The sequence below is a fragment of the Grus americana genome, chromosome 14, assembly GCF_028858705.1.
Source record: "Grus americana isolate bGruAme1 chromosome 14, bGruAme1.mat, whole genome shotgun sequence".
Taxonomy (NCBI): Eukaryota; Metazoa; Chordata; class Aves; order Gruiformes; family Gruidae; genus Grus; species Grus americana.
In genome coordinates, this window is record NC_072865.1 from 485,399 (window position 1) to 500,905 (window position 15,507).

General features: G+C 52.4%; 1 protein-coding gene across 3 annotated transcripts in view; it reads left to right on the top strand.

The window, feature by feature from the left end:
* PPP2R2B (protein phosphatase 2 regulatory subunit Bbeta) overlaps positions 1–15,507 on the top strand; it is a 110,769-nt gene that overhangs the window by 24,545 nt on the left and 70,717 nt on the right. Inside the window, exon 1 of one of the 3 annotated variants that reach the window (XM_054842122.1) lies at positions 14,549–14,745. The exons of the other annotated variants lie outside the window; for them this stretch is intronic. Within the exon in view, the coding sequence (XP_054698097.1) occupies positions 14,676–14,745 (70 nt within the window). The 5' untranslated portion in view covers positions 14,549–14,675. Of the gene's footprint in view, positions 1–14,548; positions 14,746–15,507 lie in introns of those variants that run through there. 3 annotated transcript variants of the gene reach the window in all.

Genomic DNA, 15,507 nt, shown 5'->3' on the forward strand with positions numbered 1-15,507 from the left:
TGAAAGATCGGCTGCCTCAGAGAAGCGCGGTACGGAGCCGGCGTGGGAGCGAAGCAGTGCTGGGCTTTGCGTGCTCCAGGAGAGGGTGTGATGGACGAGGGAATTACTGTTAGTCAGGCTGTCTGTCCTGTTCAGAGAGAGTCTTGGGTTTCTGAGGAGTTTCTTTATTTTAAATACTTTTCTTCTTTTGGCTAGCTGCAGATTCTCTCCTGAATTCTCCTAACAAGTAATGAAATTGGTCTATTTTCTTCTTTCTCCTGCTTGGGGACCCCACTACCTCGGTTACCTGGATACCTGTCTGTGGGTCTGGGCTGCTGTGATTTAGCTGCTGAAACATCTTGCTTTTTGTATATAAGTATAAACCAGTCAACACCATGATCCTATTAAACCAGTGACTGTCTGAGCAAGGTTTATACTCTTAAGGTTTGAACCGCAGTTTGTTTTTATTGGGAGCTATGAAAATGACTTTGGGCTGTCATTGAGCACTGATTAATGGCAGCACACAGCGGCAATGTGAAATGCATCGACCCCAAAGGAGGTTTGGGCGCGTCGAGCCCTGAGGATGCACCGCAGGCAGCGCGGCCGGGCTGAGGTCCGGCAGGGCCGGGGGTGAGCGCCCACCTCTGTGGCTCCTGCCTGAGGGGAGACAGCCGCTGTCAGCACCAGCACCGTGTCAGCTGGCATCAGCTGTGATCCGGGTCACTGAGCCAGCGTGAGTGAAAAGTGTGGTGCTCACGTCTGTTGTTTTTTCTAAAACACTTTGTCTTCTCTTTCTGTAACATTTGTGAAGTAATTTAAAATAACACGGGGTCACCTTCTCCCTCCAGCAGCCGCCACAGCGCAGATCCCCGGGGCTGGAGCGGTGGCAGTGACCACGCGTGGGGCTGGGCAGGGTCTCACCGCCGCTGGAGCCGGAGCCCCCGGGAGGGTGGAATACGCCCTGCCTGTCTGCAGAGCCCCGGTCTCCAGGTGTCGGGAAGGAGCGAGTCGAGAAGCGTGTTGGCCCAAGACAGATGTCCGTGTTCGTTGTGGGCAGAGCTCGCCTTAAAATTTTCTTTCACTGAATGCTCCTTCTTGGAGCCGTGGGATATCCGTGCACACACACATCTGTGCAAACAGGCAGACTCGTGTGCAGACCTGTCAATGCAAGCTTGCGCATTGGTGTTATTTCTGTTTAATCCGGTTTCTTAGTAACCCTGAACTGGAAATTTCACAACAAAACCAATGTATTCAAACGCAGGAGCTGATGAGAAGGCTTCCCTTTTATTTTTGCCTTGATTCTGCCTTTAAATTCAATGTTTCTCAGCTGAAATGAAAGAGTAAGCAACTCACAAGCAGATGGCAACCAACCCACCATGCTAACCCATGAAGAAAAACCACCAAGGTGCGTTTTTTGACTCACTGCCACATAGTTAGATGTTATTCTGTTGAAAGAGGCTAATTGACTTGACTGTTTAACCTAATCGCAGCTTAGACTTCTCTCCATCCACACTGTTAATCTGAAGTCTTAGGCGACAGAATAATTAGAGACGAAAGCAAGTAATCCAATTCATTAAAAGCAGGAGCAGCCTAAAAGCAAGAGACAAAAGCGTTTGTTGCTTGGGGAAACAAGAGTCGGACGTGTTCCCTGTACGGTTCTTGTCCGTAGTGTCCCCATGGACGCGGGCCATCGCTCCCTGTGGCTGGGGCAGCCTGTGTCCCCAGGATGGGGCCCTGGGGGTGCTCCAGGGGGGCTCCAGCCTGAGGGTCTGGGGGCCCTGCAGCTTGCGGGGGGGACTGCAGCTTTGGGTGGGGGGAGAGAGTCAAGACTTGCTGAGAGACCTTCATTTTCAGGAGAGATGGACCACAGTGACAATTCCTGGTGCACAGGCAGGTCCAGACCCGAGGATGCCTGGTGCAGAGCAAGCGGTGAGGCTTGGCCCTGCATGGGGGTGAGCAGGGGCTGTCCAGACCCACTGCATGGCCCCCGGGGGGGTCCCGTGCCTTCCCCATCCTCCTCTCACCGGGGAGGCAAGCAGCTCCCCGTCGTCTTCTGGGGGTGCTGTATCCTGAACATGAGCACGCACAACTGCATGGCAAGCCAATTGCCTGCAGATGAGTCAATTTACAATCCTCCGCTGCTTGGGCTGCCCTCAAATCTTTATCGTCTCCTTTTTGTGCTGACTTTGTAATTTTTCAAGGGTAGCTGTCCTTGAGAGGAAAGGCGTTGCAGGTTTGCTGTGCTTGACATCACTCTCTGTGTCGTCTAAACTTAAAAGCCATAGAATTCACACTGATGAAATTTCATGTGTGTAGGACTGGGAAGACCACGGAGAATGTTTTTGGTAGAATGTTGTGGCCATATTTTTCTGACACAGATTATTTGAGGGCAGGAGTGAGGGGAACATTGCTGTTACAGCCTTGACATTTTCTTCCCATGAATTTGGGTCTCAGGAAAACGGAGCACTGCAACCTGTTTGCCAGTCTGTTGGCAGAAGTTACGTATGATGGTGCGTGGATAGATCTAAAATAGACTCTGCAGTCAGCAGGATTATGGCTGACTCTGGTCGGATGTGGCAAGCTGGAGCGGAAGGGCTAAGAGATGAGGCGTGGGAAGTGCTTGGGACAAGCTGGCGGGGACCGGGAGCCGCAAACGTCTGCGGTTCCTTTGGGGAGGAGCTGGGCGCGCAGCCTTTCCTCCCAGGGCACCCTCCTGCAGCACTGCGGGTCTGCGTTGCTGCAGGGTGGGTGGAGGGAGTCGCTAATGCACGTGAACTCGGGATAATCGTGTGAAATAGACTATTCAAATGCCTTTTGTTAATTAGTACAATTACTTGGTTTAGGTGAGTGGTCACGGTAAGACACATACAACTTGGCATCCGGTTTTGCATATATATCGCATGAAGAATGGGGTGCTCAGTGGTTCGTGCCTCAGTACTGCGCTGAATGGCCAGAGAACGTACTGATGGATTGACGATGCTCGTGCTGATGAATCAATTACTCTCCATGCGCAAATGTTTCTTCCTTTAAATGTTCAGAAGTCATTCAAAAACATGACAAGAATTAAATCAGTTTTGTTTGTTAAAGTGGATTAAAGTAACTGGATTCCCATATGGACAGGGGCAATTGGATTTAGTGTTACTTTGCATATTCTTCCAGTCTCATCTTGGGGGTGATAGTTGTCTGGTTTAGGAAGTAATTTTTTTTTAAAGGACAATAAAATCTTAATGATCACATCAACATGTTCCAATGTAGACTTTTATGCATAATGTCTTGCTGAACTCATTGCTTGTGTTGTTATATGTAGCTCAGGAAAAGGCTTTGGGAAAGGCAGGTACGTGTGTGAGCACATGCACGTTTTTACGGTCGCGGGTAACCCGTGCGCTAGACTGGGCTGCTGCTTGATTCATGATTCGGTCGGGGCTATTAGATTTCCTTCCCTCAGGCATTTTATAATCTGTTTAACATAACACAGTCATTTGTCTTGTTTGCTGACTACTTAACAGATGGATTTGTGGTTTTCGTAATTACTATATGAACGTTAATAAGATGTGATATCTTTTATTAATTAACAGTTTTCCGGGTTTGTTTTTCCAAGTGACATGAGGTAGATTATATGTAAATATTAGTGACATACAAATATTAGTTTTACAACGTCAGCGTTTTGAGAAGTCTTGCAAACTTTTAAGGCTCCCCATGGTGTCTGGGTTTTTTTTTCCTCCCCTAAGCTATACTTCATAGTTATTCTCTAGTAGCACAACTGGTTTTATGTTTTCTTAAAGGTTGGCCTCTCCTCAGTGTGTGGAAAGCATAGACGTGGCTGATGTCCTAAGCCGTTCTCTGTATCTATCCTGCCTGTGTGGTGTTCTTCCATCCCATTTATATCCTTGTACGATACTCACACCCCATCTTTCCTCCTGGAGATTTCCAAAAGTGGAAATCGGTGTAAATGAGTATGAAGACTGCATACTGCACAGGAGAGAAAACTTCTCCCACCCCGGGATGCAGCCGTTTCTGGGAGCTGTGACTCTGCAACGGCCGAAGAGAAGAATGGAAAACGGAGCTCTGTTGTCCTGGGAACTAGCGAGAGGCTGGCAGGGCGCTGCAGGGCTCGTTTTCATGGGTGAGACCTCAGTCATGCCCAGCCCTCGTGCTGGGACTCCGAAAACCAGGGGGTTATTTTTGTTCTGTGATCCAGCAGCCCCTTCTGTTACCCTGGTGGGGCCAGCCGGGTACCGGGCACACAGGGGACGGGGACCCCAGCCAGTCCCAATGCCACGTTTCCCCAGGCTGCCGGTTTTATCGGAGGCGCCTGGAGGTCCCGTGGGGAGGAGGCATGACCCCAGGAGCGATTCGGATTTGAACGCTGAACTTCAGGCGTTCACGGAGAATGAATGAAATGGGAATGACGTGGGAGGGAAGGGCTGTCCCAGGGCAGTGCCTGCGGCAGGCTGGAGCTGCAGACGCTCCATTTGCTGTCATTTGCCGCTCCCTGTTTGTGGCTCTGAGTCACGGAGAAGCAGCGTTACCGATTCAGTTTTGGACTGTGTGCACATAAGAAACGTTGAACAGGAAAAGCATAACACTCCCTGACCCTCCGTTAATGCTGAGATGCTTCGAATACAAACACAATTTAAGCTGAAAGGTTCCCTTCTAAAGGGCTTCATTTTATAGGGTGATATAGTATAACACATTTCATCATATAATGACGGTATGCAAACGCAGACGTGATGCGAGCACAGTGCAGCGTCACCCGGCCGGCGTGCAGCCCCGGGGCACACAGCCGCTGCCCCTGAGCGTCCCGCTCTGGTCCCTGGGCTCACCCGGGTTTCGGCAGGAGGCTCGTGCACCCTTGGTGCCACGGCTGCCACCCCTCGTGACAGCTCAGCTGTGCTCGTGGGACGTGTGGCCTCGCAATGCCAAAGAGGCGAGTGAATCAGAGCGTGTTGTGATGACTTCTTGTGATTTTTCTCATACCAGAATAGTTTTGTGCTTAAAATACACTGTACGTTAACCAAAGCGTGCGTGAGGCTGGGCTGGCTTTCCAGCACTGGGCTGAATTTCAGGCTTCGTTTACGGAGCGCGTTGCCAACTGACTGCATCCCTCTGCCAAGGCAGCTGGGGAAGAAACACGGTTATCAGCGGGCAGGCCCTTCGCCTGCCGTGGTTGTTGCTTTGTGAAGTACCACTAAAAATTTGCAAACTCCTGTGAATGTTGAAACGGTCGGCAAGTAGATCACTACTTACAGGCTGTCTCGGTTGTCCGGCTTTCAGTATTGCAACCAACAACTGCTTTATTTTGCCTTACCCAGTTCTGCGTTATCCGCCAGCCTGGTTTTGAGACCCCCTCCATCCTTCTGAGGGTTGCAAAGCTTCAACTCATCCCGATACAGGTCAAGATTGCTGCTCTGCCAGACATGCTGCCTCCTTTTCTTTGGGGAATTAATCCTGCCTGACTGATTAGCCTTCGTACTTTCCATTTTACAAGGATGGCCAAGCTGCATCTGGGTGTTCTCCTCTTTGCAGCTGCTAGGTGACATCTGAGGACAAGCAGAATGATTTTTATAAAGTAATAAGCCCAGCGCCAAGTTCACAATGCTGTAAAACTTCCTGTGCTTGTGTTACAAGTGTGGGCAGCCCTAGTTTAATTTATGCCATGATTTCATTTCTTTTTATGTAGTCCATGTTCAAATTAAATGAAGGCAGTGGAGGAACTGCAGTTTAGGATATACGATTCCAAATGACCTAGATGTGTTGGTGCCTCATATTGGCATACATCCTTTCAAATAAAATCCACCTTTGGGGCCATACAAAATTTCGGATATTTAATGCTAATTTAACAAAAATAAATGCTAAATAGTCGTTCTCACAAATAAGATCTCATACCAGGGTACATGGGGAAACACGTGAGTGCTCAGTATAAATACATTACGTGACAAACTTGGCTTTTTCCTGCACTCACGCTGATCCCAGTTTCTCCTTTTGTTGCCTCTTCTGATCACGCAGCTGATGGATGAACAGTTTACAGACTACTGGTCGTTTGATAGCTTTCCAGGGGGGTCTTTTGGGGGTGGTTTTTGGGTTGGTTTTTTTAAGTACTGTGGTGTGTGATTGTCATCTTTGTTCTGTGGAATTGTTTTTTGCCTTTGGCTTGACAACTGAAATTTTTTAAGCAGGAGAGTGATGCATGAGAAATGGTTTTTGGAACCAGTGGATACAGACGCCCGCGCCAGCGGCAGCCAGTCCCTGAGGCTGCTGTGAAGAGCCCGGCCTGTGCACGTTGCGTTTGTGAACAGCGGGTGAAAAGGGGTGCGCACGGCTGAGGTGTGCAGCCAGCTGAAGATAAGCAGGCGACCTTCGGTATAATTTTACAATATCTGTTCTGCTCAAATGCACGTGCCAGTTCACGTGTTCCCCTCCTCTATGGCGACCTAACCTAATATAAAACATTTTGGGAGTTGTATCTCTGTATGAAATAGTGCAATTAACGTGGTGATTTTCTCCACCAACTGAAAATAAATCAACAGGGAAATCCAAGAAACAAAATACTGCCTTTATTTTTCCATTCTGTGCTCACTAAATGTAGTTATTCAGCCTTAGACTTCCTACAATGGTTATCTCCTGAACAATGTTTCAGTGTCGTCTTGCATCCTCTCTATCCTTCGTATCACATTTCGCTGCAGCAGGCTGTGAGCACTTTGGGGCAAGGAGCCAGTATTTATGTATTACACGGTGCCGTGTACATCGGCTGCGTGCTCTATATATAGTGCTCCAAATCCCCCGGAGACCTTCTGCACTGGTGTCCCGCGGTGGTGTTTCAGACCTGGATACCCAACCAAGCCAGCCAGGTTTTGGCTTTCCAGTCGTGTGCGGCAGAGTTTGTTACTCCGGTTAACAACCAAAGCCAAAGGAACAAACTGAACCCTCCCGCCGGCAGCAGCCCTCAGTCGCAGCGCTGCTCCGGGTAGCTGTTGTCGAGCAAAAACCCGTTCCTTAGCATTGACTGTGCTCAACTGGTGCCGATGCACTGATGCTGTAACGTGTGGCCTTAATCTTCAGAAATGGCAAAGCCTATTTACTGTGTAAGTATTTAAGCTAATTATCTCTCTGATGTGAGGAACATGTGACAAACAGTTCACACTGTATCCTTTGAAGGACGTTGAAGTCGTCTTGGACCCTCGTGAAATATTCTGTGCCTTGTTCTGTTTTTGGGGTATCATATCTGTTCTGCAGTGTGTTCAGCGATAGTTTAGTAATAATATAGAGAAAATGAGTATGTTATGAGATCGTCCGTAAAGGAAGAAATAGTTCATAACAAGTTTTTCCTGGAAGCGCTGTGTTTGCGTTGCAGCTGCACAGTTATGGTATCTGTTGCATTGTAGGAGTGATTTGGTGAACAGAAGGATGGTTTGGGTTTAGAAAAGCTGCATTTGAAATCAAACTCCTGTGCCAATGCCTTAAATAAGAACAATATTGTTTCTCAGGTGAGATTGCTCTGTGAAGTCTAAACAGGCTCTGCAGTAGCTGCAGAGGTGCCGGGAGATGAGAGGAGAGTGCTCGTGTCCGTGGAGGAGCAATCAGCGGCACCAGGGCCCGTTCCTGCGGCAGGGAGGGTGGCGCGGGCCGGCACCAGCGGCGGTCGCGAGCTGCCTCCAGCTGCAGCGGTGCGGCCCAAGCCAGCCGGGCCGTCAGCGGGGATGCTCCGCCGGCACAGGGGGCAAAAGCCCAGCTGGCTCTTCACGAGGCGTCGATGTATCTCACGAGGCTTCCCGGGAACGGTGGGGCTTTGTGCGGTGCCGGGCCCGCGAAAGGCTGCCCCTTCGCCTTGCTTTTCAGCTCTGTTTAGTGCCGGGGCAAGGGTCCCACGGTACAAGTGCGGCCGCAGTGGGCAGGACGCCCGATTCCCACGCACGTGGCTTCAGGCGCGTCTCCGCAGGCTTTCGGGGATGTAGGCGAGCTCAGAGCCAGGCCCCGTACCCCTGTACTGGCGTTGGTCAAAGTCAGACAGTGGTGAGGGGAAGGTTTGTGTACGGGGAGCTGGCTGGGCGCTGGTACCCCGACTGGCTCTGAGCACAGAGCGGCATCCGCCTGCATGGGCGATGTACCGCGAAACTCAGAGTGCTGGGGCTCGTCCCTGCCCTCGCGGCCCCGGCTGGGGAAGGAGGGTGGGCACGCGTGCCGCCGAGCAGGCGGTTGCTGAGGCCGCTGGCCGCGCGCTGGGCTCGGAGCAGGTCGCTGCGTCTGAGGCGCCCGCGAATCCAGCTGCAGCGCTGACGGTGGGGTTACCGCTGGGCTCGGTGGCATCGCCCCGCTCTCGGCAGAATGGTGGCGTGATGCACTGCAGAAAAATAAGTCAACTTGCTGTGGAACAGCCAGAAGATAATCCATGTCTACTGCTTAAGAGACATAGAAATAAGACTCTTCCCTGTCTAATTTCAGTGTACTCCATTGTTATTTCTCCCTGATTTGTCATGTCACCTTTGCAATCCATAAGATAAATAGGTATTTTCTTGTATATATAAAGTTCTTTTATATATAAAAGTACCACTAAACAGTATATCCAAAGTACCCAATGAGATAATACAAAGGCAATACCTGAAAACATGGTTGAAAAAAGTTATTTCTTATCTGATATATATATATATTTTGCAGTCTGAACTTGCAGGAAGAGTTCCTACTCCTTAGCCTGATAATTGCAATAGTTGTCAGTTATCACTGCTTTCAGAAGAGCAGAGGACAAATTGTGAAACCTTGATCATTTAGCACAAAAATGTTTCTTCTTCCAAATGGTTCTGCTGTCATTAGAGATGCCAAGATTCGATGGTTGCACCTGATGGCCGTGGAAGTGCCTGGTCCGTTCGGTGCGTTGAGAGCTCTGTGCTGACACAACCTTTCCAAATCCCACGTGCAGTGTGTGCACAGTCACACACAGACACGCTTACACATGCAAAATCTGACACTACCTGAGAAAAATATGTGTAGTTTTGCACTGAAAAATCATGTCCCCCTAGCTCAGTTGTAGCTATTTGGGTATGTGCAAAGGAAGAGCAAAGTTTTGGCTCAGAAGAAATCGAGCGAGAAGCACTGGCAATGAGCACTGGATGGGGCTGCTTGAAAAAAGGGCAAAGGGAGGCTGTTTTCAGGCTAGCGTAAAATGCTTAGCAGGGAAAGAGTAAATATGAAGAAAGGCCTGCAAAAATGCCACAGAAGCTGGTAGTCTAATTGAAGATAGGAGAGAAAGCACTTGGAGAGCAGCTATTCCCTGAGCCGGGCTGGGCATGTGGCAGTGCTCGTTACTGGTGTGCCGTTAATCACGTACAGCTTGTACCAGTACCAGTAACAGCATGTAGCAGGGGTGAAGGCCAAGTAGATCAATTTATCTTACGACCTTCGGGAGGCAGAAGTCTTTGCCTACTTTGCATTCAATGAACTGATTCTTCCCTTTTCTGCCCTGAGGTCCTGACCCTTGTTCGCTGTCATTTGTGAAGGAGAGGGCTGCAGCTCGCCCTCTGTGTGTGACCCGGCTTCACAATTTTCTTGATCTCGGTTTAATCCAGTGAATTACTGGTCTTCCTGAAGTCATGCTAATTAAGGTTCATGAGATTGGGACTTCATCCTAGATATGGGTTACAGCTTCCCTTTTAAAGATCCCTTCCAACCCAAACTATTCTGTGATTCCCCAGCTTTCTTACGTGGCTTATTGTTGAAAATGTGAGAAACAAACTGATTTAGTATAGTGAAATCAGTCGACTCTTCTGGTGAGCTGCATGGGAAGGAAACACAAGGGCACGGCTCCAGAGCACGGGCGGGGGGATGCGCAGGGGGCTCAGCAAGCCCGGTGACGTGCGGTGGGTTCGCACACGTTCTCTGGTGGCCGCGCAGCAGCCCAGCCTTGTGTCTGGGGGTGAAGAGGCAGGCTCCACATGAGGCGTTCACCAGGAACACGCTCGCTCAGAGCATGTTCACCCACACTGTGCATCCCTTGATGGCTGGATGGGAATGGTCTTTGTTGGCCAGCGCAAGCTGAAGCTCTTCCCGAGCCTTCCCCAGTCTCCCCGGGCTGTAAACAAGCCGCATCGGTGTCTCTGGGTGCTCAGCTATACAGCGGGGATAATATTTATCCACCCGCTGTGAAGTGCTTGGGCGTCCGTGGTCCTCTGGAAGGAAACGTCCCTGACCTGGTGCCTGTGCCGCTGGTTCTGGATCGAACCACCAGCGTGCTGGACCGGCCGCTGCTTTGAGAAGGCTGCGGGCAGCGCAGCTCCCGGTGTGGTGGGGACGAGCACGGGGCTCCAAGTCCCTGGGCTTGGGAGCAGGGGTCGGAGGCGCTGGGTGAGTGCTAAAGCCCCTAAAGGCTGCTGAAGGAGGCTGTTTCTGCGGAGGCTGTGCAGCGTGCTCGGCTGCAGGGTGACTGGTGTAATTGTCCAGTCACTGATGGCAGTGCACTTACATCGAAAGGCCTTCACTCCTGATTCACTCCTGTTTTCCCACTGGTGCCCGAGACAAGGACTTGCCCTGCCGGGTTATGTTTCCCTTGTGTTGCTGGAAACAGAGTGTGTTTTCGTACCGGGGGTACGTGCTGCCCGAGCCCTCCAGCTGGGCGTGCATGGCACGCGCAAGGACTGAGGGGCCAGCGATGCCCGTGGGTTCAGGGCCGTGTCTGATGGCAGGACCACGCGCAGTCAGTTCTTCCCAACGTGCCGCTGGGTGATGAATCCTGCCAGTCCCACGCTGAATGCCCCAGGCAGCCCCATGTTTCCACCTCCGGAGGGAGGCCTGGCTTGCAGCTCAGCTCTGGCTGAGAGGAGGGAGCCACCAGCACCTGGAGCCCTGAATGTCCGCTGTAGTTGCTTAGAGGCGCTGCTCCCTGCGGCAGCGGACGGGGCTTCCCGCTAGCTGTGACTGTCCCAGGGACACTGCACCTACGGTGTCGGATGTGTTCAGCACTGGGGGTCACAGGAAGCTCTGGGTTCCTGTAATGCCTCTCTTCCAGAGTGTGCAGTGTGGGGGTCTCTGCCCTGGGACAGCCCCTTTCCCTTTGGGGTCATCCCTTAAATACGGGCCAGCCAGCCACCAACCCGACTGGCTGACACCAATTACATGTGGGATAATAGGAGTGTAATTACCCCATTTTTGCTGCTTAATTAGCTTCTCAGATTTGAAGTGCTCCGTCTACTGGCTTCTGCGAGCCGAAGGACTCGGATCACGTTTGTAAATGCATTGGGAACTGGACACGACGAGAGAAATTGTCTAAGAGCTTTACGTGCTCTCCCTCTTAGAATATTAATTTTATGACATGACCTTCACCCAGCTCAAAAATCAGGTGCTGACTTTGGTGCGAGGTGCAGAGTGGTGTCATGGTAGCACTGGTTTCCCTCCCCGCGCAGAGATGGGCGTTCAGCTGAGGTGTGCTCCCACACCCTGCGATTACGTGAACCTGGTTAGTGCAGATAGCGATGGCCACCGATTGTGTTGTCTCCTTAGTTTGATAAGTCTACCAGCACTCCTCAGGAGAAAACTTCTTTCCCACGTAAGAAAACAGCAAGGTGGAGTCAGCTGTGTTTTCAGAGTGACAGTGGCCTTTCAAAAGCCAATACTGGTCTCAGGGATTGCATCAATTTATGAAGTGATGATTGGCACAACGAATGGCATGAATTCTTAATAATTTGCATATGCGTTGAAGTGCACTGTTGAGAAAGATGGTTTTTCTCTTTCAAACATATGCAATTAAATATTTACCCCGTTGTGATCTCCTCTAGGCCCAGTTAGTGCCTCTTCCAGGCACCCCGCTCCCATGGCTGCCGGGTTCCTCGGGGAGCGTCTGCAATGCTGCAAAGTGGCATCAACTCCGGCACGCACCGAGCGCGGTGCGGAGAAACGGCCCATCTCGCTGTGCCCTCTGATGGGTCTGTTTCCATAAAACACAGATCACAGCACACGGGGAAGCTGCACAGCAACTCGGTCTTCCAAGAGCCACCTTCCTTCACGTGGCAGAGGGGCCACGGGGATGCCCACGGCCAGCCCTGTCCCCTGAATTGGGGCTGCGGAGCTGAGTGCACGTTCTGTCACCAGAGCTTCTCCGCACAGGCTTCTCCCAGCATCGCCCAGCAAGTCAGCGCGGCAGTGACGGCACTGCGCTAACGATCAATCAAGCAATCAATAGAAACCATTCTTACAAGTTTAAAAGAAATGTTGTTATCTAATAATATATTTAGCAGTTAAAAAAATTAGTCTAGCATTCTAACCCAGACTAGTAATTAGGAAAATAGATCTAGTGCTCATGGATGTGAAGGTAAAATAAATGAGGTGAAGTAAGTTTTGTGCTGAGCATAAAATTGGACGTTTGATTCAATTATTATTAACACACTGCTTAGGTCCCACAGAAACCTGTGCACTGGGGCTCTTAAACCTATTCTAATTGAAGCAAAAATCAATGGAGTGGAAAGTGTCCTGGCTCTTCAAGAGATGTCAAAGTATATAACATGGTAGACACCTGGGGGTTTGGAAAACAGTGACAGCTACAAGCTGACCTTTGGCGAATTTAATCTGCAAATGGATTCCTGCTTAGGACAGCTAATGCTTTTAGTTATTGTAAAGGCTCATTCCTGGATTTTAAAAAGCTGAGAATAAATGGATTTCATGATGCAGCTCCTATGCACATTGCATAACAAACAGGTGGCTTGTGGATGTATTTAAATGATACGGTGTATTGAAAAACTTTGCAGGACTTATGAATGCATAATTATAATTCATGCACAATAGGGAGAATCATTTTCTAGTTAATAAAGGAAAAAGGACTTGGCGCTTGTTAAAATGGAAATACACTGAAAACGGAGCCTGCTGAAAAGAAAGGGAAGGAGGTTGCTGATTTGTGTTTGTGCTTCTTAAATAATATTCATAAGCTTTGCAGGGGCTTGTTATTCAGATGGGCATTGCCTTTTGACTGGGGCTTGCCATCTGAGATCTGAAGGGAGGATGTGATACGATAATGTTTGCTTATTAAAAATCTGTCTTGTCTTTTCTGGAGTTGGGATTATTTAAGCTAGATTGCTCCTATGTCTTACCCGGCATACACAAGTGCACACCTGCAGGCAAACACACGTTGTAGGCAGAGGTAATGTGATTCCTGGTTGTATTGTTTGGGTTTAGTTTTAACCTTTCTTTTCCTGTGGGAGGTCCGTCCCCTTACCTTCCCCTTGGAGGCAGGAGGTTACGAGCGCAGAGCCAGCAGCACTTCTGAGTCCTGCTGTGCTGTGTTCGGGTCTGGTCTCTGCGCTGTGGCGCGTACAAGGAGCTACCAGCAACACAAAAGTTATTTTTAAAGCATGGTATTACTGCCGTGACTCTTTCTGGCCTGCAAAGAGAGCTGTGGTAAATGCATCTCTGCGCTTTGCTGTGAAACCGTGGCCGAGTCTTGTGCCTTCTCACAGTGAGTAAATTCAGACTAACTGGTGGAGCTTGCCCACTGCAACTGAGAGCAGCGTCAGCCACAAATACAACGTGTTTGCTTAACTTAAACATGTGCCTGGTGATTATAGCAAGGAACTCACATTCCAGAATGATTCAGTGAAGGCTTTGGGCATGGAGACTTCAGGCTCACGCCTGTCCGATGAATGCTTCTGGCTTGTCACATCAGCAATCTTCATATTAATGAGTGGCCTGTGATGGGATGTGGTTGACTGACAAATCCTTGAAGTTATATATGTGTATGAGTAAATGCCAGAGTTCTGCAAGGTGCAACTTTACAATGCCTTATATCAACCTCCACATGACAGCAAGTCTGAAAGTATCCTGTGAGGCAGGCAGCCGAGAGCCTGGGAATTCACCTTTCCTCACGAGGTCACGGCACGGGGCAGGAGGAGCTTTCCCTCTCTCTTGCCTCTCGTCTGCGAGGATCCACATGCTCCTCCAAAAGGTGTGCGGCGGTGCTGCGGTGGCATGGAGTGCCCTGTCCACAAGACGTGCGTGCTGGATGTACTGGAGTCCTTGAGCCTTCTTGCTCAGAGATGCCATCTCCTGCACTTCCCTGAAAAAAGCTGCTCCCAGGGAGGCAGTTCAATCTCAGCAGAATAATAACATAGGCCGTAAAATTTTGCACCTTCCCAATGAGATTTTAATTATGATACCACTGTTAGGAAAGGAAATTGAGCTGCAGCGCACCACTGTATTTACAATGATATCCAGCATCTTTGTCCATTCTCTCTGCATCCCTTACTTCCCGTCTGGTCCCCGTAACAGGAACGCTCCCCTGCTGATGTGGCACTGGGCTGTCAAGATAGCTCCTGTGCCATGGAGCAGCACTCCTTCAGGCAGGAGCTTCCCCGGGGGCAAGGGTGTCCCCCGTCGGCAGGAACACATCCCCCCGGCAGGAACACATCCCCCCGGGCAGGAGCATCCCCTCGGCAGGAGCGTCCCCCTGGGCAGGTGCGACCCTGGGCCCGAGCATCCCCTCGGCAGGTGCGTCCCTGGGGTAGGGGCAGCGCCTCCCGGGACGCGCCGTGCCCGTCGGGGCGGGAGGAGCGCGGCGGCGCCGAGCCGAGCCGTGCCGTATGGGAGGAGCCAGCGGGCTCCGCCGCCCCTGCGCCCCCCCACCGCCGCCGCATTTCGCGGCCGGCCGCCGCGGAGCAGGGCGCGGGGGGGGATGATGGATCCGCGGCTGCGGCTGCTGACGCCCCGCGCCCGCCAGCCCGCCGTCAATGGAGGAGGACGTTGAGACCCGCAAGATCAGCAGCAGTTTCCTGCGAGACCACAGCTATGCCACGGAAGGTGAGCGAGTGCCGCGGGGGCGGCGGCAGCCTCTGCCCGCCCGCAGCAGGTGGGGGCCGCCCCGCGCCGGCCCCGGCATCCGCCCGCATCTTCCCCCGCGGCTCCCCGCGCCCTCGGCCGCGCTGGCGGGGCCGCTGCTGGAGCCGGGGCCGGGCACCGCTCCCCGCCGGCCGGGCCGGGCCGGGCAGCCCCGCGGCGGCGGGTGTCGGGGGCGGCGCGGGGGTCGCGGAGGGTCCGTGCGGGCTGCGCCGTGCGGCTGACCGGCTCCGGTGACTCAGCAGCGCCGGACCCGCTGAATTCCCACCGCCCTCCCGCCGGGGTGGGCTCCCCGGAGCCGGGATTGCGGGGTCCGGCCCCCCCGCACGCTGGGGCCGCGGCGCTCAGCCGGGCTGGTCCCTCGGCGGGCGCGGGGGCAGCCGCTCGGTGCCCGGCTGGTCGCTGCCGAGCCGGGGAGCCCAGAGCCGCCCGCAGCAGCCCTGGCCGCGGAGCCCGGCCCGCCCTCGCCCTTTCCCCGCGGCGCCCGGAGCCCCGCTCCTCCCGCCCTACCGGGGAGCCGAGGGGTCGGGGCCGAGCCCCCCGCCCCGCCTGGCCCCTCCGGGGAGCCCCCCGCGTCTTCGCCCGGCGCTGGGCTCCTCCGACGGCTGGGGCGGCCGGCGGGAGCGGGGGGGAGCCCAGGCCCGTCCGCCGCCCCTTCCCCGCCGGAGCGGGGCCGCTGCCGCTGCCCTGGCAGGGCCGGGCGCTGCTGGGGGCTGCGGGGCTCGC